At 43.2% G+C, this 24,091-nt stretch overlaps 1 protein-coding gene across 1 annotated transcript; it reads left to right on the top strand.

The window, feature by feature from the left end:
• Window positions 1-161: 161 nt before the first annotated feature.
• Window positions 162-23,559, top strand: GFPT1 (glutamine--fructose-6-phosphate transaminase 1; the record flags this gene model as incomplete). The annotated part of the gene is made up of 20 exons (XM_079547532.1): window positions 162-246; window positions 7,908-8,015; window positions 8,618-8,725; window positions 9,444-9,569; window positions 10,259-10,317; window positions 10,761-10,895; window positions 11,505-11,566; window positions 12,232-12,311; window positions 12,759-12,812; window positions 14,576-14,681; window positions 15,659-15,822; window positions 16,472-16,567; window positions 16,689-16,786; window positions 17,441-17,561; window positions 18,903-19,060; window positions 20,797-20,911; window positions 21,208-21,335; window positions 21,882-22,049; window positions 22,777-22,938; window positions 23,515-23,559. The coding sequence occupies 20 exons, from the start codon at window positions 162-164 to the stop codon at window positions 23,557-23,559; spliced, it is 2,178 nt and encodes a 725-aa protein (XP_079403658.1).
• Between the last annotated feature and the right edge of the window lie 532 nt (window positions 23,560-24,091).

The following is a 24,091-nucleotide window of genomic DNA, read 5'->3' as shown; positions in this document are numbered from 1 at the left end:
TTGGTTGTGGCAGAACCCAACGCCCTGCGGTACTGACATGCCTGTCCGCTCGGTCACACCCCGACTTTCATCTCACAGTCCCTTTATTCCCATCTCAGTAGGCACTGCGATAGAACCGGGAAGAAGCAACAGCAGCCGGGCCACGTTGGCTGTGCTGAGTCATGCGGTTCCCGTTCCGCTGCCGGATCCTCTCCAGCAGCTCGGGAGGGGCTCCCTGTGCCGTACCCCCACCTTACGGCCGTACCGGTACTCCCTGCCCGCTCACTGTGCCACGTCCCAGGGCTGGGCGGGGCGGGGCGGAGCGAGCGGCGCGGTCCAGTGACAACGCGGGATGTGCGCATGCGCTCTGCGCGCCCGCGGTGGCGGGGGGCGGGCGGGGCGGCCCCGGCTGAGCAGAGAGCGGCAGCACGGATCGGAGTAGCGCGCAGCATGTGCGGTGAGGATTGGGGCCTGAGGGGCTGGGATCTACCCCTGTCCATATGGGGGTGAGGCTGCTGCCCCTGAGGTGGGGCTGACGAGGGGCCCCGTGTCCTTCTGGAGGGAGTGTCAGCGCCTCTCGGGGGGGCTCAGCCGAAAACGCGGTGCGTGAAAGGCCTCAGTGCGGGGGGAGCCCGGCGGCCGCGGGGCAGCGCGGAGAGATGCGGTGTCACAACGTAGGACACGGCACTGCCTGGCCCCGTGTGCGCTGCTGGCGGACAGGTCAACCCGCGGGGCTGTGCGTGTCCCGGAACCGCGGCCCCCCCCCCCCCCCCCCCCCCCACGGTGCCCCGTTGGATGCTGTGGTTGTCGCACCTCATCTCTCGGCCTCAGAACTGCAGTTCATCCATCTTTCTCTCCTTACCACGTTGCCTTCGTGTTGTTCTATGCTCTGTTCGTTATTTTTGCTTGTTCCCACGTTTCCTTATTTTTTTTTCCCTTCTCCTTTTATTGGCAAAATCAGAATAGGTGCTGTCAGTGAGATAGGGATCGGCTCTGCTCCGAGGTGATGACCTCCTGTCGCACCAACAGAGGTTCAGGTTGGGTATTGGGAACGATTTCTGCTCCCAAAGAGTAGTAACACAGTAGCACAGTTGCTGGTGAGGTCACCATGCATCTAGGTGTCCCAGAACCATGGAGATGTGGCACGTGAGGACACAGTGGGCACATTGGGGTGGGGTTGAAGCTGGGGACTTTCTTGCTCTCTTCCAAGTCTCTTCTAGTGTTAACAATTCAGTGATTTCATTCTGCATATTCGGTTTGTATTGACTATTTCTTTCAGTGGTTCTGTGTCACTGAAGCAGGGGGAAGCTAACAAGCTGTGGAGCTCTATGAAGGCACACTCAGAAATTCATCCTTCACCCTCTGTTTAATTCTAACAATCATAGAATTAATTAGGTTGGAGGGATCCAACTCCGTCATGTGCATGCTGCTTGAATTTCTGTTGAAAGTACAAAGTGGAACAACACAAAGAATAGAAGGGATAGTTGTTACTACCAACAGATGACTGCAGGAATAGGGGTGTAGTTCTGGTACTCTGTTGTTTGAGGTCCAGCTTTTGGGATGGGCACTGTTAACATTCTGGCCGTCATCTTCTTAACTGTGAGAAGCTCTAGGCACTCTGTGGGTAGTTATGTAGTTGCATTCAAGGTTTTAAACCTTTTTTTCTTTTTTGCATATTGGTTGTTTCATAAGGTTGTTCTTAGATGTTGGAAGTGTTTTATGAAACAGGGTGAAGAAACATCAAGGTTTGGTGGATTCTGTATTCTGGAAGCCAGAGATGTATCCTGCAGAGAAAAATGAGGGGAGCGTGTTTCTCTGAAGACCTACGGAATAGTAATATCTTATAAACCGAACAGTTTCTGGATGCAGAAAGTGTATGAAGACAGCAAAACATTGCAGGAAACAGGAGAAGAGCTGCTTGAAGCCAACAGGTGCTGCTGCACAAGTTGTGGTCTCCTTGGCTGCTGTCATTCACAGCCCAGCTGGTGGCACAAGACCTGGATGACCGTTGTCTGGGCTCATACATTTAATTGCAGTGGAGGTTTGAGCTTTCTTGAGTGACAGAATCCATATCTCAAGCCCTGGTTCCTCCTTCATCCTCTGCGAGGTCCTGATGGGATGGCTCTTGAGGTGATGTTCTCATTTCTGTGTAAGTGACCTCCCAGAGTCCTGTGTTCTGATGTGCTTGTGTGGCACCCTTGAAGATGATGCAATCTCAGAGTTCACTTTGTTGATGCCTAACACAAGTGTGGGGTCTGGTGCGTAGATAAGCTGTTCTTTTTGCTTTTGGTCATATCTCAAAAGGGTAGATTTTGTTCTTGATGTGTTTTACAAACTTGCTGTTTAAATAGTTAACCAGCTATTTGGGTGTGCTTTGGTCTGAATGCACCAAACCAGTTCAGTGGCATCCATGATATGGTTTGGAAAACAGGTCTTTCAAGGTAGCCAGGCCTGATGGATTGTTCTGTAAATAAGTAAACCCACCATCTGCTTTAGAACAGCAAAAAAGGAGTTTCAGAATTTAGATCCTGATATTGATGATCACTGGAGATGAAAATGGGCTTAAGAAAGAGATTATTTTCCTGATTTTTCCCAGTCTATGATGCACATTATGTACATGATATTTAGTGCCTTACATCTCATTTCTTGAAAACCAGGAGTCTGGTAATCCTCACTCACCACGACAAAAGATTCTTCAGAACTGCCTGCTGGATGTGTGATAGCATCATCCATTGGAGTGATTTTAGCAGTGTATAGTATGGCGTAAAGTTATTTGTTAACCTGGCAGTAAACCTAGCCTGAAGGCCTTTTGGCTTTTGTGAGAAAAGGATTAGGAGAAGCTCTTCTGAGTTACTTCATGTATTCTAGACACTGGGGAAGATAATGTGCTCTTATGTGGAAGTGGTGATTCATTTCATTTTCCTGTGAGCTTACTGTGAAATAAGAGAGCATGGGAAGCGAAAAGGTCACAGGAAAATAACATTCTCAGAAAAGGTATTTGCGTGGCTGTCAGTAGAAATAATAAATGTCCATTTGGTAAAAACTCTATTCTGTCAACTGTTCATAAGGGGATCTTTATATAGCTGCCATTGAAATGCTCAATTTTAGTGCCTGATTATTAAAAATTGGTTCAAAGACAGCTGAGTTTCTCAAGCACCTGACTATCCCCTCTGCTGGGGTAAGGATTTTAAGCAAATCTGTAAAAATCTCTTCAAAACAAATTTCCCTTGGTATGTGTCAGGTCTTAGCGTGATGCTTGGTCTGTTCAGTCCATGTGTGCAAAGTCCTGTGTCAATTCACTATTTGAAATATTTTATTCTATTGTAAAACATGACTACTCTTCTAATCCTAAAGTATATTAGTGTCAAGTCCTGAAGTTATATTAGTGTATTCCAGACAGTAGCATTGTATTTTCAGAGCCTATCAGATATAAATTTCTCTAGTACACTTGCTGCTGTCTCCTAGATGAGAATTCACTGTTAAATATAGTTCTGGCCTAGAATGAAGTTCACGAGTGTTTTTTTCATTTAACGTGGCATGTATTTCACCTTGAAATACAACTCAAGGCTTGTCAAAGTAGTGTAATTAAATGCTGTTCATGATGCCTGGTTTTCTGGCTTGTCCCAGAGCCCAAGTTGGAGTGCAGGTGTGACATTATTACTGAAAAGGAATAGTGTTGGCTTGAGGCTGAGTGTGTATGTTGAGCTGGAAGTGAAACTCTTGTTTCCAGATCTGCTGGGACCTGAAATTCTAGTGGGCTGTTTTAAGGAACGTTCTGCGTGGAATCATAGAGTCGTAGAACATACCAAGTTGAAAGAGACCCATAAGGATCATCAAGTCCAACTCCTGGCCACACACAGAAGTCCCCAAAAATCAGACTGTATGTCCAGATTTTTCTATCTTCAGCACTTGGGATGAGGCTGGGAAGGGAACTGAGCTGGTGGTGGGATGCCGATGGAAATCTACCAGTATAGCACTGAATTTAGAATTGTAGAATTAAATTAAGTTTGGAACAGACCACTAAGATCCCTATGTCCAGCTCATCCCACTACACCTACTGACCTCATCCCTTAGTGCCACATCTCCATGGTTCTGGAACACCTCCAGGGATGGTGACCCCACCACCCCCCTGGGCAGCATGCTCCAGTGCCCAACCACTCTTTCCAAGAAGAATTTTTTCCTAATATCCAACCCAGTGTGCTTCTATTGACTGTTGTGATGTAAATGAGTTGTCACTTTGATGGCATAATTGTCACTTTGTGATGGAGCGCTCTGTACAGAACCTTCAAACAGCTATAGAGATCTGTGCATTTCCTCTCATTTTTTGAGTCATTTACATTGATTCAAATATAAGCACTGAGAGAGAGAGAATAAGGATTTAATACGTGATCTGGAGAAGAACATCTCTGTTGTGCAGAAAGAACATCTTTTACAGCCTGTAAAACACAAGGTAGGGTTGCATTGTGCCATCCTACATTGCCACATCCCACCTTAGAGAAGGATAAAGTGATCTTTGTTCAGCTGGGGAATAAAAAGAGGTTGTTTTCTGTGCTTTGCATCATGCTAGGATGTTAGCATCATCTGAGCACCCTTTGGCTTGCACAGCCATATTCCCTTCTGGAGGGTTGCACAGATGTGGCCAGTACCTTGGGGTGCAACTCAGGAGCAAAGTGTGCAGAACTCCTTTTGCTGGCTGCTGAGAGAAATATTTTTATTTTCTTTTTTCCAAGAGCCCACTTAAATCAGTGAAGCATGACAAGCAGTTAATGCCTTGGGCTTTTTTTTCTCCTCTGTTGAGGGCAGCAGAATTGTATTTAAAAATGGAAGGTGATTATAAGATGTGATTGCTCATCTGTTCCCAAATAATACAGTGGTAATGGTAGAGGCAGTAAAAATGCTGTTGTGTACGTGTGGGTTGAAGCTTTCTTCAGCTCTGAAGAATTACCTCATTATAGGATGTCTGAGAAAGAGAAAATGGAAATATTTCCAGTAAATGGAAATGTTGTTTACACACAGTTCATCGTGATCAGATGTCATGAATGGATGATGAGCCTTCAAGTATTTAGTTTTAACTTGCTGCTAGATTCACATTCATTCTCACATGCCTTACTGTCCTTGATATTACACTGTATGTTTTTAATTTTTTTTTTAAGCATATTTATGCTCTTTTCTCTATGCTTTAAACTTGCTCATCATACTTCCCTTCTCATTTATAGAAATGTGCAAGGCTCACCGGTAAGTTTGTAGAATTATGTTTTTGGAGCAGCCTCTCCATTATCACTCCATCTACGTTCCTCTCAAGATCTCCCAATGTTTAAAAGTCTCTTTTCTTTGTAGCATATTTTACAGCATTAATATCCCATTTACATGCTTATAGTTGGCTTTTTTCCACAGTCTATGTGTTATGATAAAAATCACTTCATTTTGTAGTTTTCTCCATCTTAGATTCCAACTTTTCCCCAGTCCTTATGAGTAATCTGAATACAGTTATGCTATAATTAATACATTTTCAATGCCTGAGGCACATGCTTCCCTTCTCGACGGATGTCTTCTGGTTGTTTACAGTATAAGCATAAATAAATGATATTTCAATATCATTCCAGTTGAGCCATCTCTGCCTGGGAGTAATTTCTTCTCTTTTTATCAGTTCATGTGTGACTGAACTCTATTAACGTGGGCAATAGGGCCACCATGAGGCCTCCCCTCAGCCTCCTCTTCTTTGGGCCAAGCCAACTAAGGGCACTCAACTACTTCTCATACATCTTGCCTACCAGACCCTATCCCATCCTTGTGGGCTATCCTTGTGGATCCTCTCTAACAGTTTTGTGTCCTTCTGACGCTGCTGCACAGAGAGGGGCTCTCTGCCCTCCACAGCTCTTTGTTGTGGAGTCCTGGAGCTGCTGATGGTTGGGTAATGAGGCGGCAGGCAGCTGCTGAGACCACCTAGATTGTTCCTTTTCCCACCCCTTTCCCTGTCCTCTCTTCTTTTGCACAGTTTCTTCTCTCAATTCATGGGAGTTCTGGTGCACTCTTTGCTTGCTGTCCAGTGTTTATTTGCCTGTGAGTCACTCATGCTGGTGAAGAAGGCGTCTTCTGTGCTCCATCAATGAGGCTCTTGTGTGTCTGGTTCTGTGCAGGGAAGGGCTCCAGGAGTGGCCTTGTTCTGCATTCAAGCCCCAGTGCACCTCAGTGCTCATGATTAGTCTTCATTTGCTAAAAAAAGCCTATCCCACATGGGTAGTGTCATGCTGTGAAGGTAGAAGAACTCGTGGATACTTGGATGAGTCTCGTGGTGCCACAGCAAGATGGCCAATGTGCTTTTGATGGGAAGGCTGGGATTGTGGGGCATTATGGAGAGCTGCTTGAATATGAGGAGCTGCCCCATACTGGGATTGTAGGGCCTTATGGAGAGCTGCTGGGCACAAGGAGCTGCCCAGAACCACCAGTGAGAGGTGGGCAGCTCAAGGGTTTGGATGGAAACAGGACCATACATAAAGCAGGGAGAGACATTCCTGCACAGAAATTGTGTAGCTAAATGTAAGTGGCTTTCATGTTTCTGTAATTCTGTGTTGTATGGGAACTGCTGAATCACGGCCTGAACCTCTGACTGATCACCTGAGGCAAGCAATGAGTCAGCCCTGGGAGCACAGGTGAAGGCAATTCACCTGTGCTGCTGAAAGGGGTGGAGCCTGGCTCACCTTTCCTAGTCTCCATTTAAGGGCTGGCTACCAGGGAGGAAGGATCTCTTTCTGGAGGTCCCTCCTTTGGAGTTTTACAGCGAGTCCAGGTCAAGAATAAGCACTCTGTCTATTCTTTCAGGCATCTAGGATATAGCTGAAATACGCCGCCTGTCAGCCTGGGTGACAGCTCTTTGGAGTCAGCTCACTTGTGAATAGGGACTGCTGTGTGTCTGAGGGATGCAGTTTTTAGAATCGGAGTGAACTAAGCGTCTCAAATTGTAAAATTTTTGTTTTGCTAGTAGAGATCGGAGGGTGAGAGCAGAGTGAGCTTTTGAAACGTGGTCAAGGTTGTTGACTGCTGTTTTATTACTTGTGGAGATTTCAGCTGTGCATTGCAAGGGTTGTGGGTGAGGGACTCATTGGGTCCATTTAGGTGCAAGAACAGGTTGAACAGATCCCATTGAGAGGTGGCAACAGCTGGTTGGTGTAGGATGTCGGGAGCAAAGGAAGAGAAATTGTAGTTTTCTATAATTCTAGCTTTGATATTCTTACAGGTGGTTGTGGGGAAAGGCTTTGGGTTTAGGAGAAGTGAAGGCAAGAGCAAAAGACACTGAGGAAGGACTCATCATGAAGGTAGAATCTTCCATGCAGAAGTTTGGGAACTGAGGAACGTTATATGGCAGCACCATTTGGAGGAAAAAAAAATTGGGATTTGGGATTGCGATGTCTTTAAGAAGGATTTTGAGCGGGTGGGTGACTCAATTCCCTTCTCAACATGTGTGTATGTTTGCATGAAACTGCTTTTATTCTATGCAGGTGTTTTTCTCCTTTAAAAAGAGGGAAATGACAATTTTCCAGCATGGATATTTCTAGTATCCAGCAAACGTCTTTGCATGTTCCTGCTCCGTGATGGCACCGAAGCTAATCTTTCTGAAATAGAGCTGTAGCTGGTGTTGGAGATCCAGGAGTTTGCGTATCCCTATCACCACGATGTGTTTGTATCCCAGTTGCTTAAAAATAGAAGCGGTGATCTATCAGCCTTTGCAGCCCTCTGGAAAAATAACCTCATAACTTTGAAAGTGTTGATTTGCAGGAGTTAAATGAAGATTTCCCAAATTTTTCTGTGGGAGGAACTTAGGAAAGCTAATTCAGGCAAAATTCATCTTGAAAATGGTTCTTAAGCACCAAAAACCCAATTTTCCTCAGTTGTGACTTTATGGTGACATTATGCTCTTTTTTCTTACACAGGCATATTTGCTTACCTGAACTACCATGTTCCCCGGACAAGAAGAGAGATTCTGGAGACCCTTATCAAAGGTCTCCAGCGGTTGGAGTACCGTGGTTATGACTCTGCAGGTAACAGTGGCTTTTTTTGGATTTTGGCTTAGCAATTCTCATAGTGTTGTGGATGTTTTCTACTGTCTTCTGCTTTTGAAGGAAGCTAAAACACAAATTGGATATGCATATGGTTGTGTGGTTGGAGGTTTGGCTTAACTTTCTACATATGGGTTTCTATAAGTGTTCTCGATGCCTGGCATTTAAGGACTGGGCCCCCCAATACAAGACAGGGAGCTGTTGGAGAGGGTAGCCTGGGCTACCATTAGATGTGGAGGTTTGCGACCCTGCATGCAGCAGGGGAGTTGAAGCTTGATGATCCTTGAGGTCCCTTCCAACCCAAGCCATTCAGTGATTCTATGACTTGAATTGTAGAATCACAGAATGCATTGGGCTGGAAGGGACCTTAAAGATCATCTATTTGCAACCTCTCTACCATGGTATTGAAAATATCTCCAAGATGACAAAAGAAAGATTTTCAGTCTCAAGGGTTTCTTGCCTTTTCCTCTGGAGAGTGAAAAGGCATTGTAAAGGAAAAAGGCAGCTGTATTTCTTTACATAAATAGCTGTAACGCAGGTTCTGCGTTTCACACTATTTCTTTATATTCCATGATGATGCTTAGGTGTGGGAATCGATGGTGGCAATGACAAAGACTGGGAAGCTAATGCTTGCAAAATCCAGCTTATCAAACAGAAGGGGAAAGTGAAGGCTCTGGATGAAGAGGTGCACAGTATGTATTGTTCTTTCACTCTTTGCTCTCTTCCATTGAAACGCTCTCATGTCATTTGTGTTTTGATTATCATCTATTTTATGCAGAAAAACACTTATTTGGGAATAACTTCTAGGTAAAGTGCCAGAGGTGTAAGTACTCATACATGTGCTGCAGAGGACCTGAGAGAATGAAGCTACAGAGAAACCCTCTTTTCTCAGAAAGAAGTAATCACATGCTATTAATGTTAAACAGATTTGAAATAGAGTTTAAATCCTGACAAAGCAAACAAAGTTTCCTTGAACTGGGTAAATGGGAGATCCTGGGAGATGGCTGTTAGACATCTAGAGCTTGGCCATGAAGCAAGAAGAATGTACTAAGTTCAGCGGTTGAATTTTACATTTCTACCTGTAAAGCAGTCAATCTGCATAGCAATGAAGTAGGTGAATGGCTACAAGCAGGCACTGATGTCTGTAACTGCCAAATTAAGGAGGGAGCACAAAATGAGGTCTTCTCCATCTGCTTTTCTTTGTATTTCCTTGATTTTAAAGCTAGATTCATTACATCTGTACTGAACACAGAGTCACAAAGTTGTTGGGTCAGAGCTTGACATTTGGTTAGGTTTGTCAATTATTCTAGCTGCCCAGTATTGCTATCTCTATGAACCTGGGAGATGGGATGATATTCTCCCAGTGGCTTTGGGTCGGGTTAATAAAACTTCTCGTGCTTTTGCCTGCAGAGCAGCAAGACATGGATCTCGACATTGAGTTTGACGTGCATCTTGGAATCGCGCATACCCGTTGGGCTACCCATGGAGAGCCCAATCCAATCAACAGCCACCCGCAGCGCTCGGATAAAAACAACGGTGAGAATGTTTGCTTGGCATCTGGCTTTCTGGGACACCTAAAGTGTCACAGGGAAGGGTGGCTGGACCCAGAATGGGTGGTTTAATGCAGACTGTGATGCTGAGCACAGAGAAGGGAAGCTGGAGGAGACTGAGTCTGATTTTCACTGTGGTGAAGTTCTCATGAGCTGCTTGCATTACTAATTGATCTCATGGAGGGCTGGGGTCAGCATCCCAGGGGTTCAGCGGGTGCATGGCCATAGGGTAAGAAGAGTTAACAACACAGTGAAATTGGATGGTAAGAATCTACCTAAATTTTCTTCAGATTTTTTTTTAATCTTCCTTTTTTTTTTCTTTTTTTTCTGATCAGCACCACTGTACAGAAGTGGCTTGGTTGGTTTTGTTTTTTTTTTGTTTTTTTTGTTTGTTTTTTTTTTTTGCTGTAGCAGCCCAGGGGACAGCACCAACCATCTGCCAGGAGGAGTGAAGTGTTCATTTATTTCCAGCAGGGTCGTTATTCTGCCACTCACAACCAAACAGAATGGGGAAGGGCAAGGAAATCATACCAGGAAGAGAAACTCTTCTTTTTATTCTGGTGGCTTTACAGACCGTAAAGGTCTGTAATCCCTGCTGTTTATTGGCTGTTATGCTGCTGTGGGCATAGGCAGGTGCCAATTGCCAGACTGAACCGTGTCTACCTCTGTCTGCAGAGTTCATCGTCATCCACAATGGCATCATCACCAACTACAAAGACCTGAGAAAATTCCTGGTGAGTAGAACTGTGGTGTTGTTGGGAGGAATCACGAGCCCCCCAGGCACTCCCCCCAGCTGCATTAGCACATGCTCATTCTGCATTCATTCCTTTTCTCAGTCTTCCACTTGCACTCTGACTCTCCTGCTCCGTACCGCTTCCTTGCTCACAGTCACCCTTGAACTCATGCACACTCACAAGCACCCACTCTTGCTCTTCTCCTTGCACTGGTGCACTTTCGTCTTTGCATTTACTGATGCGTACACTCTACCTCATGCTTTCTCTTGCACTCATGCCCCCATTTGCACTTCCACTTTCTCACTTGGATTAATGGAGTGGGAAGAAAGGATGGGTGAGTGGGTGAGAGGGAGAAAATGAAAGATGAAAAGCAAAATGGAAAGGAAGAAAAGGAGGAGGAGGTGGGAAACAGTGGGCACAACCAATGTGTGCTGTTGCTGCAGGAGAGCAAGGGCTATGACTTTGAGTCAGAGACGGACACAGAGAGCATTGCCAAACTGGTGAAGTATATGTATGACAACCGAGACAGCGACGACATCAGCTTCACCACCCTGGTGGAGAGAGTCATCCAGCAGCTGGTAATGCATGGGGCACAGTGTGGGGTGGGAGCACAGGGATGGATGGGGACAGACACACATCCTGGGAGCAGTACACAGGGACTGCTGTTAGAGACATGGTCAGGTCCAGGCAGTGTGTGCTTGCAGTCTGCCTGCAGTCTCTGTCTGGAAGAGATGCTGACCCCTGGTGGGAACTCCACTGCACAGCCTGGCTTCCATGTGTCAGCTGTGGCTGAACCGTGCAGGACCAGGATCCATCACAGTGCACATTTCTTCCCAGGGCGTGTTGCTCAGGAGGTGTTTGTTTTTTTTTTTTCCCCAGTGATTTCTTTGGCAGAAGCTGCAGTAACTGCAGACAGGAACAAATGTTGCTTTTTATCAGCTTTTTCCCTTGTAAGTTCCCTGTGAGCTAACACAGGAGTGCGTGCAAGGACTGCCGGGTAATTCAGAACTCATTGAGTGGCTGAGGAGGAGCCCAGGGCACCTGGTGGCTCCGAGGCATCAGTGAAATCTGCTCAGTATCTCTAATATATTTACAGAAATGTAAGTGTAGTTTGTATGCTGGGATGCCTAAAATCCTGCCCTGGCCTCAAATGAAGGGATAAACCATTTGTATTTGTTTCATTCTAGGAAGGTGCTTTTGCCCTCGTATTCAAAAGCGTTCATTATCCTGGTCAAGCAGTTGGTACAAGGTAAGTATTTGTGTATTAAAAAACCAGTCTTGGTGCACCCAGCCTCGAGGTATGTTCCCTCCTAAGCCAAGATAGAAGACAACAGAGATTGTTCTCATGGTATATGGTAGAGTGTATGGTGTATATGGTAGGGTATATATGGTTGGGTGAGGTTGACCGTTGTTTTTCATTTCTCCAATTAGTACAACAGAAAATTCCAAAGAGCAGAATGGTTCCATTGGAAGGGTGCACATAGTATTTTAAAGGTTTCTTTGTAACCTGTGTTACAATTGGAACAGGGCAGCTCTGAGCTTTGGGAGGAACAGCTTTTTCTCTAGACTTTTGGTTACAAGAGCTTTAAAAGGAGATGGATTTTCTCTTTTCTGTGTTTGCAGCGTGTGGGCAAGTGCTTCATTTGACTTGCAGACAAGCCAGCCTCTTTCTCCACCTTTGAACATGAGGATCAGTCCAGTTGAAGTTGATTTAATCACACGTGTTAACATAATAACCAAGTTCAAACTTCCATGCCAATAACCGTAGGTGCACACAGTGAGCAGCAGTCCTTGTGTTCCTGGCTCAGGCATCTGGGACTTGGGTTACAGTTGCAGAGCTAATGCTGAATTTGGGACACGTCTTAGCTTAGACAAATCTTTGGGTGCTGAGGATTGTCACTCGGTGTCTTGCAGGCGAGGCAGTCCTCTGCTCATAGGAGTGCGCAGTGAGCACAAGCTCTCCACTGACCACATCCCCATCTTGTACCGTACAGGTAAGCATGTGGTTTAATGTCCTGTGACTGCAAGCAAAATGCATCTTAATGCAGTACTGTTCAACTTAGATCCTTATATTCATATTATGTGTGTGGCATGGTGGCGTTCAGAAGTTTATTTGCTTTTAAGAACGTGCTTTGCCAGCACTGTCACGAACCTTATTTTATTCCCCCATAATGAAAATTGTTAAAACCATTCAGTTACTGAGCACTGAGTCATTCTCTGAATGCTACAGTGATCATAACGACTGTCCCAGTATGTTTTCCTCCTTCCTAATGGTGCTGCTAATGATACCTTGCTGCATTATGAGAAACTGTCCTAGTAAGCTGTCTATTTAATCTTGGTTGATGTTGGATAATTAGCAGTAATTCCTCATGTATGTAAGTAACACCCTTTTTTTTTTTTCCCCCACTGATGTGAATTTTGTTTTCCAATTACACTTTCAGCTGTACAGTCTATGGATCATTCTTTTGATGGAATATCCATAAATGTGGAGGAAGGTGCCTACCAAAGAAAATCTCGTAGTTGATATTTCAGACAAATCCTCCAGTTTGTTAGGAATCAAAAATGAAGCAAATATACATTGTCTCTTTACTGTGTGGTTATTGCTTTCCATGTAATCTAGTGAAACAAATGGGATAGCTGGAATTTCTTCTGGATCACAAGCGCTATGAGCGACACACAGGAAAATCCACTGAACCAATTTAAGTGTTGTGCCCGAATGCTTGACAGTGAGGTTTACATGTGACTGCAGCTCACTTCCCTTTGCTCTATTAACAGGGCTGTATTTGTTCAGCTTGAAACATATGGGGCACTTATGAGATTAAAAATGTTTTGTCCTAATATTAAGTACTTAATTTAATCACACCTTCATGTGTGATCTGATGAACTGAGTTCACATCTGGAGCTGGAAAGAGCAGCATTGTTCATTTGTGCAGCAGTGCCTTTGCAGATCTGCTGTGTGCTTGGAGTTGTGGTACGGGAGAGAGATACGTTATTAAAATGTACTCCAGACATATCCCTACTCCCTGTCATTATACCCGTGTTAACTCTCCATGGCATTTCAGTTATTTGATTTAGAGGGGAAAGATTCTGTGTTGCTCATAGATTCTAGTCGCTGGGGAGTGGGTGCTATGCAGCAATAATCCAGGTACCCATAGATAATTGGGTCACCTCTGGGCAAATAGGTAAGAGCTATAACTGGTTGACAACACTCATTGTAACTTTTCAGCCGCTCCTTGGTTAAGATACAGAGGAAAGCATTGCAACATAGTAAAGTCAAAAAGTCATTTTGAGAAGCAAAATTTGCATGTTTTAATCAAGTGTGGGTACTTCTGTTGGAGATTGGCCACTAACACCTTTGCTCTGTCTTTTCCCTCTTTTACTGACCTGACAAAGTGGAGGGCCCTAAACTCTTGGCTGAGTGGAACCTTACGAAGTATCAACATGAAAGCAGTATTTTTCCTTTACGTTTGCAGCGTTAGAAATCTCAGCATTACGTTGCCAAATGAAGTTGGTTCTTAGTCCTATGTGCTCCAGTCCTCTTAGATACTTCCTTCCCAGCAGAGTAAGGCAAATCTTGAATCCAACTCAGAACTTGTATTTGGTATCTCAGGAGCAATGCCAAGTGCTTAATCATGAATCCCTCATTTGTGTCTGAGTGCATTAGCTCAGCCAGACAGAAAGAGGTTTGAATTACTGCTGGTGGTGCTCAGGTGGCGTGAAAGAATGTCATCTGGTGACAAGAATCACTGACAAAAAAAGAGCAATCCTGCTTGCTTTCTCAAAGCTCCAGGACAGTTAGTGAAACATGAGCACAGGAGGCATTTGTAATGATAAACAGGACATATTCAACTGGGAACATACTGGTAAATGTGACTGCTCGTAAAACAGTATGAGTTCTTTTTTCCTAGTGGAGTCACACGTAAACTTTTTTCTACTGCTGTTTTTCTATAAACTTAAAACTCTGCATGCAGTGTTACGCTTGCAGGTTTAACTCAAAAGCACATTAAAAGCATGTAAGCAAACTGACAAAGTGCACCATGATGTAATTATTGGTGTGCTGCTCTCTATTTGTTGTTGCTGTTCAATTTACTGTGACTGCTCACAGTGATGGAAAAAGTGCTTCATGTTGGTATTGTGCCTTGGGACCTTTGGCTGAGCATAACCCTGCAGCTTATTCTGCATTTGTCAGTACAGTTCCTACAGTACTGTACTGACAACTGTACAGTAGTGTACAGTTCCTAACCTTTGTGTCTTTTAGGTAAGGATAAGAAGGGAAGCTGCAACCTGTCTCGTGTGGACAGCACCACCTGCCTCTTCCCTGTTGAGGAGAAAGCTGTGGAATACTACTTTGCTTCTGATGCTAGGTAATGTGCTACAGCATCTTTCAATGTAGATATAGATTTGTTCTTTAGAGGCAAATCTTAACTATTGTTAAGATTCCAGAGGTGTGTGTTGGGAAACCTGGGAGAGCACAGACCAGGTCAAGTAGCAGGTCAGATGTTGCTTCTCCAGTGATCTCTGTACATGGGCAATTCCTTTGTTGTCAAAGGTGGCCTATTTTAGTGAAAGTAGGAAGGAATGACTTAACAACAGCTTTATCGGAACTGGTGGTTTTCTGTGTATTGGGGAAATCGATACTTGTTGCAGAAATGTAAAAACACTGCAGTGCTCAAATCAACAGGGCATTTTGTCATAGTGTTTTGAAGAGTCTTGGGGTATCCCTCCATGCTCTGATCTCACAGAGCTCACCCAAGGTCAGAACAAAAACTGCTAAAACAGTAGCCGATGTGCTTCAGTGCAGCTCTCTTTGAGTAAGAGAGCAGAGTCTGAAATCTAATGGTAATTCCAATATTGGCACTCCTCAAGTAACCTGCAAGCAGGGAAGGTGTTTGCTAGTAGCCAGTGCTTGGAGTATGTCTAAGTAGATCTTGAAGTACTTTAAGAGATGGCCAGGTTGCCCAAGGTTTTATAGATGGGGGAAAATGAGATGCAAGGAGGAATGATTGCTCATCAGTGGAAAAAGAAAGGGACTCACACCTGCAATTGAGCATCCTGTGTGTTACCTTCTTCATGACTTCCACTCTAGCTCCTAATGCTTAGATTCCATTACTTTGTCTAAGGAACTCATAGTTTCTTCTTCAAGCAGGCACTGAGCTCAATAATGAGGTAGATGGGAAAAATCCAGTTATTGGCAGTGTGGAAATGTTCTTCTCATTAAAAAATAAAATTCCACTGATACGAGTAACTTCTAAAATCTTTGTGTTCAATTATAAATAGGGCTGTAGCCCTCGTATTTCTGTGGCAAATAATGTCTTATGGCACATGATGTATGCTTTTATAGCGCTGTCATTGAGCATACCAACAGAGTGATTTTCCTTGAGGATGATGATGTAGCAGCTGTGGTTGATGGCCGTCTCTCCATCCACCGGATCAAACGTACAGCAGGCGATCACCCTGGGCGTGCCGTGCAAACCTTGCAGATGGAGCTTCAACAGATTATGAAGGGTAACTCTTCTGAATGTCACCTGGGTATTTGCACATACCCACCGTCACAAGAATTATTCAGGTTGTGAAGGACCTCTGTGGATCTGGATCTGGCCCTGCACAACCTGGATCAAGTTGTTTTATTCAAGTAAGAGAGCAGAGACTGAAATCTGATGGTAATTCTAATACTGACAACCCAAATCAGGTTGTTCAGATCATTATTTAGTTGAGTTTGGAGTATGTCAAAGGATGGAAATCCCACAGACTTTCTTAGCACCTGTTCCAGTGCTTGACCTCACCCTCGTGGTGCAAGAAATTGATCTTGCATCTAATGAGACTTTTCCTCAAGCTAACACCATAACGAGAATTGTGGGGCTGAGGATTCTCCCTCCTGCTTGGAGGCATTGGTATGTTCTGAGATTCAACCCTAGCCAGCTTGGATCTAACCATTAGTTGACACATTCTGATACCTTGAATCTAGTTCTTACGATGAACTGATGCTTTGGTAGAAAATGAAATGAAATGAAGGTTCATTAGGTACAAGAATGAAAAATCATCTCTGACTGATAACTGGCATGTCAGTGACTCTGATTTAAAGCTTTTCCCCATGTGAACGTAAATTATCTGAAAGTAAATAAAAGTATTATCTTGTCTCTTATTTATTTTATAGGTAACTTCAGCTCGTTCATGCAAAAGGAGATTTTTGAGCAGCCAGAATCTGTTGTTAATACCATGAGAGGAAGGGTCAACTTTGATGACTACACTGGTAAATGAGATGAATCCTTCTTTATTTCTGGCGGCGCAACATCCAACAATTATTCACACCAGTAATCTTGAAGTTCTGGTACTTGGCCACCCTAATTTTTCTCTCTGAATCTTGCCTACAGTGAATCTTGGTGGCTTGAAGGATCACATTAAGGAGATTCAGAGGTGTCGTCGTCTAATCCTTATTGCCTGTGGGACGAGTTACCATGCTGGAGTTGCAGTAAGTGGTCCGTCTCTATCTGTTTGTGAGCTGTAGGTAGAGCTGAATGATGCTGCATCTGTGAGCAGGATAAGGATGAAATGATAATGCTCAGCAAATGTGTACTGCTTGGTGAAGATCCTTTGGAAACTGCATTTACCAGACTTTCAAATTGCCAGCAGCAAAGATAGAATCATAGAATGGCCTGGGTTGAAAAGGATTTCAAAGATCATCTGTTTTCAACCCCCCTGCCACAGACAGCGTTGCCAACCACCAGACCAGGCTGCCCAGAGCCACATCCAGCCTGGCCTTGAATGCATCCAGGGACAAGATAGGAACTAAAAGTTTGAACACTTGAGTGCTCTATGAAAATGTTGACAGTATTCAGTTGAGTAACCACAACAAGTTTCTGGCTTGGCCTGGATACTGTTGGTGGCTCTTGAATTCACCAGTAATAGAAGTTGCAGTCTGATGGAATAACACTCTATAAGATGGAAGAATTTTTCAGAAGGATTGGAAGCAGTTGGCCCTATGGGCTTTATATGGGGCAGAAGCAGGGTAGCTTTTCACAGGGGTAGTTGTATGTAACTTGAGTATACTGAGAGAATATAATCTAGTTCTAATTTTTTAAATGTATTTTGTTAGTAATATCTTTCTAACATTACCGTTTGCCAGACCCGTCAGGTTCTGGAAGAACTGACTGAATTACCTGTGATGGTTGAACTAGCCAGTGATTTCCTGGATAGAAACACTCCTGTCTTTAGAGATGATGTTTGCTTTTTCATCAGCCAGTCAGGTATGGTCTCACTTTACCACCCAACTCGCTCATATCTTTCCTGTAAGCCTGGGAGGCGAAAGTCAGCGGGGCTGAATTCTTGTGCCTGTCTGTAGGACTGCAAATCCTACATGCAAAGGAAGAAATTAGCACAAACATACAGGAGATGGGGGGAAAAAATGGAGTGGTTCTCCCCCTGTCCATCTGCATGAGTTCATTTAGCTGAGCCTTACACATGGTGATGGTGGTTTTGTTTCCTTTCTCTGTGAGGAAATACTCCATCAACAGAAGGCTGAAAAAACATTCTTCTGAGGTCTGAGTAAAGGCAACACAGTAGTTTCATTGAATAGTTGTAGTTCTTTAGTTAAAGCTTTACTAGATACTGAGCTGCATGGTGGATCAGCTCTGTGGAAGACTACTGCAGGAAAAGTACAGCAGCCTTGGAATGGGATGAGTGAGAAAACACATGCTTATCTTAAAAAGAAATATAGTGATATATCCTATTTAAAATATTTTCAAGGGCAATAGCAAGAATTTATTTATCTTCATTTTAGTTGCAGATTGTTGCAGCTGATTTTTGGCTTTGTTATTGTAAACTAGTGGTTAGTTTTTCCTCAATACAATGAAATACACTTCAGGTGGCAAAGTGGCAGGTAACTCAGAGTGTCCCTTCCTTATAGGGGACTCATGTAAGTGTTGCAGCTTTTTCCCAGATTTTGAAACCTTTTGCTTTTTCTTACAAGTTGCACTGTCCCAAATGTAGCAGGCGACTGATTGAGGGCACCCTAGGGGATAGATCTTTCCCCTGAAGTGTTGGATGTGGCATGCAAACAAGGATTTTCCTGGAACCTAAGCTTGTTCATCAGGCATTACAAAACCAAACCAAAGTAAATGCTCAACCCCCGCTTACCCCCACTCATAAATCTATTTTTCTACCCTTAGATTTCCACCCTACTGGCTGGTAGTATGTTATGCAGCGTGCAGCCAGTGTTGTTTTTGTATTGGAATATTGAAGTAGAAGTGAACCTAACTTGCTTTGTTTTTCTGTTGTTGTTGTATGGACAGGAGCACCTCAAAAGAGGTGTTCTTTTAGGAGAAAGGCAAATTGATATAATATATGGTAGCTTCTAGTCTCATCTGTGGATCTCAGCCCACAAACATCACTGCTGGGATCACCAGTGTGAGAACTATATTTTCCCACTCACAGAGTTCATTTAAACCAATCTTTTAAATTGCTGACTCCTTTGCTTACAGACAAATACAAACCTTTAAGATTCTATTGGGGAAAGCACTGCAGTTCTACATCTGCAGTGGCTGGAGTAACTGATACAAATGGCAGCATTGGAAAATGTGTCTTTTCAGGTGAGACAGCAGATACTTTGATGGGTCTTCGGTACTGCAAAGAGAGAGGAGCCTTAACTGTAGGCATAACCAACACAGTTGGCAGCTCTATATCACGGGAGACAGATTGTGGAGTCCATATCAATGCAGGACCAGAGATAGGGGTTGCCAGTACCAAGGTAATGCCAAGTTCACAGACCTTACTCTCTTATTATATGAGTCCTCAGAATGCTTTCTATTCCCTTTTTAACAGTTGTAATGGATGACTGTGTAGTCAGTGATCGTGTGTGCATCAATACTATTCATTTTCCTTTTCTTGTATCTTGCAAAGAGCTTTCTTCTATTTTGTAAAGGAAATATTGCAAGGAAGCAGTGTTAAATGTTGAAAACAAAGGGGTCTCAGAGAGAAAGATGCCCTAAGAGGCAAAAATTCTCTTCTCAGTCATTTGTCCTGAGCTAAAGTCTTGGTTTAAAATTAGGTCTCAAGATGGAAAAGGAAGTAGTAAGAACTTCAGAAACTTAATACATAACTGCCCTGAATCACACTGCTTTACCAAAGAATGCTGATGTTAAAGCTTTACTTTTAGCAAATGGGGGAATGGTGGATAAAATAAACCCGTTTTTTGTGTCCATGTAAGAGTTATTCTCTGGTTGGTGTATCTGGCTGCATGTGATACAGTTTAAAATACTGTGCTATGCTGCATTTCATTTCAGTGAAGTACTTCTGCACAGTGAAATCTGCTTTGATTTAGTTATATTTAGAGGCGAGATGATGTCAATCTGTTACATAAATTCAGCCAAAAACCACACTGGAGTTTAATAGTTCAGTGGGGAATTTGATCATGGAAAATTCATGAGTCTCTTACAAGAAAACTTTGAATGAGTTGTTTGTTGCTGTGTTGTTTTCACATAGCCAATGGTTGGAGATAACTGAAAATGGCATTTTCTTTCTGGAAATGTGAGGAGCTACCAAAGTTGTGCATATATGAAATGTGAACTGGAAGAGTTTCTCCCCTAAGGCTGTATATTCCAGTTCATTTTCAGAACACACGATAGATAATGTAACACGTCTTCAACTGCATGCTACCCAAAAGTAGGAGGTCACATTCTGTATCAAACTCTCCTAGTCACCATCATTCAAGCTTTTTAAAATTCCTTCAGAGCTGTTCTCCAGTATTCAGCATGGGGGTTGTTTTGATCATGGTTGAGAAAGGGGCAGAACTACTACAAACCTTAATCTTATTTCTAAGTGACATCAACCTTAGGCTGGCTCTGCAGAGCATTTCATCACAACACTGATCTTTTAAGGAATTCAAAGACTTGCCTTCATAATAGCTGTTGGATTCTGTGCCTCAGATGTTATTGCAGACAGAGTTGCCTTGAGCACTGTGTAGATGATTTTTCCCCAGACTTGGTGATACCCATCACTGGGATCTTTTAGAGAGCCTTTGCAAGGTGAGGTGTTCAGAAGCTGTTCCTGAAGAGCTGGGGGGAGGGAAGGGTGGGAAGTCACCTTTTCAGTGACTTGCTTGCATTACTTTTCTTGCATGTGGTCCAAAAATCCTACAGCCAGCAGTGCAGTGTCACAATGTCCAGATGTAGTGGTGGGCTTCCACTGTGTGTCTCCATCACTGGGTCTGCTGGTCATCAGTGCTGTCATCATTTGCTCCCTCAAATACAGGAAGAAGGACACAGCTATAGTCCTAAAACTGGATTTAGTAGTTGCCAGAAATTCTAGGAATGCTCTTTGCTCATGTTCCTCTTTCCTGCTTGATTGGAAGGAAAGCTACCATTTAGTAATATATTAAGAATGAAATCAGCAGCTAATTGAAGGATGTTGTAGTAGGTGACAGCTGTTTGCTTTCTGTCTTAATAATATGCTTCTCTCTCCTTCTTTCTCCCTTCCCCTTACTAGGCCTATACCAGCCAGTTTGTCTCTTTGGTGATGTTTGCTCTCATGATGTGTGATGACAGAATTTCTATGCAAGAAAGACGCAAGGAAATCATGCGTGGTCTCAAAGGACTGCCAGGTAGGAAAACATTGCATTGATTCCGTCTTGCCAAGTAATGTTTAATAGCACAGGTGAACCTGACATTGCCTAAGCTTGCATTTGAAAGATGGGAGGATTGAGATTTGTGCAATGTGACTGTCAATGGTAACTTTGCAACTATATTCTCTCTGATGCATTCACAGCACTAAATTGGACTATTAAACACGAGTTCAGTTCACTCTGCAAGTCATAGCTGTCTGTTATATGAAGTATAGGCAATGTGTACTGTTTGAGAGAGGCAGGGTTATAAGCAGACACAACTTCAATTCTTTCAGACTTGATTAAAGAAGTGCTGAGTATGGATGATGAGATCCAGAAGCTGGCCACAGAGCTGTACCATCAGAAGTCTGTTCTCATCATGGGACGTGGCTACCACTATGCTACATGTCTAGAAGGAGCTTTGGTAAGAGATTTCTTTATTTGAAACTTTTTCAGGTGTACTTAGCTGTGGGCTTAGATTAGGCACCTGGCTACAAGCTGATTTATAAACAGCAAGCAGGTGTGGTCTGCTGGCTGACACAGGCTGAAGTAGTGTGTGAAATAACACTTGCCATACTGCTGCTGTTATTTCCACATGAAGATACACAGTTCACATCATAGCTGCTGGCTACAGTGGACTGAAATGTATTTTCAGCTTCTGCTTTCACATTGGGAATGTTTTGTGTGTTTGCATTACAGACAGGGCAACCTGATAAAATCAATTCTTTAAACTGTTGGGGTGACATTTCCAGAAGTGCTCAGCATCCCAAACTGAGCACGTTCCTTCTCTACAACATGTGTATTGCAATTTCTACCTCTGAAAAGATTATTTTTGGCATTTTGCTGTCACCTGTGGACATGCACATATCCTCTTTGTATTTAGCTGCCCAGTTCCAGGCTGTGATGATGTATGCATTGACTGATGACAAATAATGAGACCTTATGAAAGATTATTTTCTTCCCCATCTAGAAAATTAAAGAAATTACCTATATGCACTCTGAAGGGATATTGGCAGGTGAGTTGAAGCATGGCCCTCTTGCACTGGTGGACAAACTCATGCCTGTTATCATGATCATCATGAGAGACCATACGTATGCAAAGTGCCAGAATGCTCTCCAGCAGGTCATTGCACGACAAGTAAGTACCTGTAAAAACTTCTGGTGCACCAGAAATGCAGGCTTTAATATGGAAGCGGCTTTATTGTTATAGGGCACCCTACCTATCTGCTATAGTGTCACTGCCTAAAATGCGAGCTTGGTAGGTGGTTGTTATGGGCAGTTTTGTATAAAACAAAAAACAAGTAGGAAAAAAACAAGTAGGAGAGAGAATGGTTGGTATCTTTATTCTTAAGTTTATGACAGTTTTTGCTACAAATCTTACAGGGTAATAGAAGATGGAGGCTGAGACCTCTGTGGCACTGTGGGTTAGGTTCAAGATATTTGTAGATAACTCCTGCTGAACCAATAGAACTGAGCTAGTTTTCAGTTTTAACAGTATTTCTCTAGCTGAGAATGCGTAGGAACTCCTGTTTGATGTGTGGAGTTTATTTTTTAATCCTCTAGGATTTCCCAGTTCAGTCAGGTCACAGAAAAAGGAACAACTCAGACTGTGCAGTCATATATACATGCAAAATGCACTGATGTTGTGTTTTAACGAGAAAACTACACTGACAGAATGCAACAGATGCAGAAGCCTGGTGGGCTTTGTTTATCCTTTAAAATACACTACAGGGATGTCCATGTGATGTTAAACTGTTTTGTTCTGAATTAAGAGAGGAGTTCTTGCCACCACTGATCTGAATAAAAGTGAAAAACAGAATGTTCCAGACCTGTTTTAATTCAAAATTTGCCTTTTCTTGTTTCAGGGACGACCTGTTATCATTTGTGACAAGGAAGACATTGAGACAATTAAGAATAATAAGAGAACAATCAAAGTTCCCCATTCTGTGGACTGCCTGCAGGGTATCCTGAGCGTTATCCCCCTTCAGCTTCTGGCTTTTCACCTTGCAGTTCTCAGAGGATATGATGTAAGTACAATATTATCTTCCTAATTCCCTTCCTCATCTCGTGCGTTTGTACTTGCTACCTGCATGTCTGGAAAAAGTGTATTGGGTGAGGCTGGAAGTCTGTGGGAGGTGTCTGTGTAACTGCTTGAGTTATTGGAACCACGTTAAAAGGTGGACCTAGCAACTGCATTTTGTGAGCAAAATGTGAGGTCTGTGACACATGGCTGAGAACTGTGCAGTTTGAGCTTGGATGTATCTGTTTTCTAGTGCTGGATGGCTGGTAGGGAGCAAAGAGGAAGCTAAAAAATCCACAGAAGGATGTTTGATATACAGAGTTTGTGTTGGTTATTTGATCATAACACAGGTACTGGTCTCTACCTCTTAGCGCAGTGACGTTCTGCATGTGAGATCTGCAACAGCATACACTAAAGGGACTGAGTCCTTTGTTCTTCTACACTGATTATCCTCATTAATAGGGAAATGTGTTCAGTTGATTTCAATGTAAACACAGAACCAACACTCCACACGTTACAGAGTTGTACACAAAGAAAGTGTGTAAATACTCACGAGCATCTTCTTTCTCCTCCCTCTCTGCAGGTTGATTTTCCAAGAAATCTGGCCAAGTCCGTAACTGTAGAGTGAAAGATCAACTGAATCATAGGGGCAAAGGGGAATTAATTGAAAGACTCTTTTTGGTACCAAAATAACTTGATTTTAAAGTCCCCTAGGTAAATCTTATTTTGGTAATTGATTGTTTGTGTACAAGATCACTGTAATTCCATTACATTAGTGATTGTCAAATTGATTCCACATGCTATGCCAATAGCCTTGGGTTTTTTGAACAATAGATTTCCATGGAAGCTATTAAATGGTTTTCTTTAAAGATTACTGAGTCTTCTAGGTAAAGGGCCCTCCACTATACTTTCAGATACTGCCATTGTTTCTTACCAAGTGTGGCTCACTCCAGCTGTTGGTGAGAAGCCAATTCAATGCATTACCTGTCATGCTCTCAGACAGTGATAGCAGAGTATACAACTGGAACAGGAGCTGCTGCTGGTCATGGTCATGTTTGTGCAGGTATTTTAACAGTGGGAGAAACTGTAAAAGAGCATTTGGGTCAATTTCTGCCTCATCCATAAAAGGGGATTCAACTGACCTGTATCAGTTTCTTAAG

This window comes from Tetrao urogallus (genome assembly GCF_951394365.1).
Source record: "Tetrao urogallus genome assembly, chromosome: 27".
Classification (NCBI taxonomy): Eukaryota; Metazoa; Chordata; class Aves; order Galliformes; family Phasianidae; genus Tetrao; species Tetrao urogallus.
The sequence above is the reverse complement of the archived record's forward strand: the minus strand, read 5'-3'. Positions and strand labels throughout refer to the sequence as shown.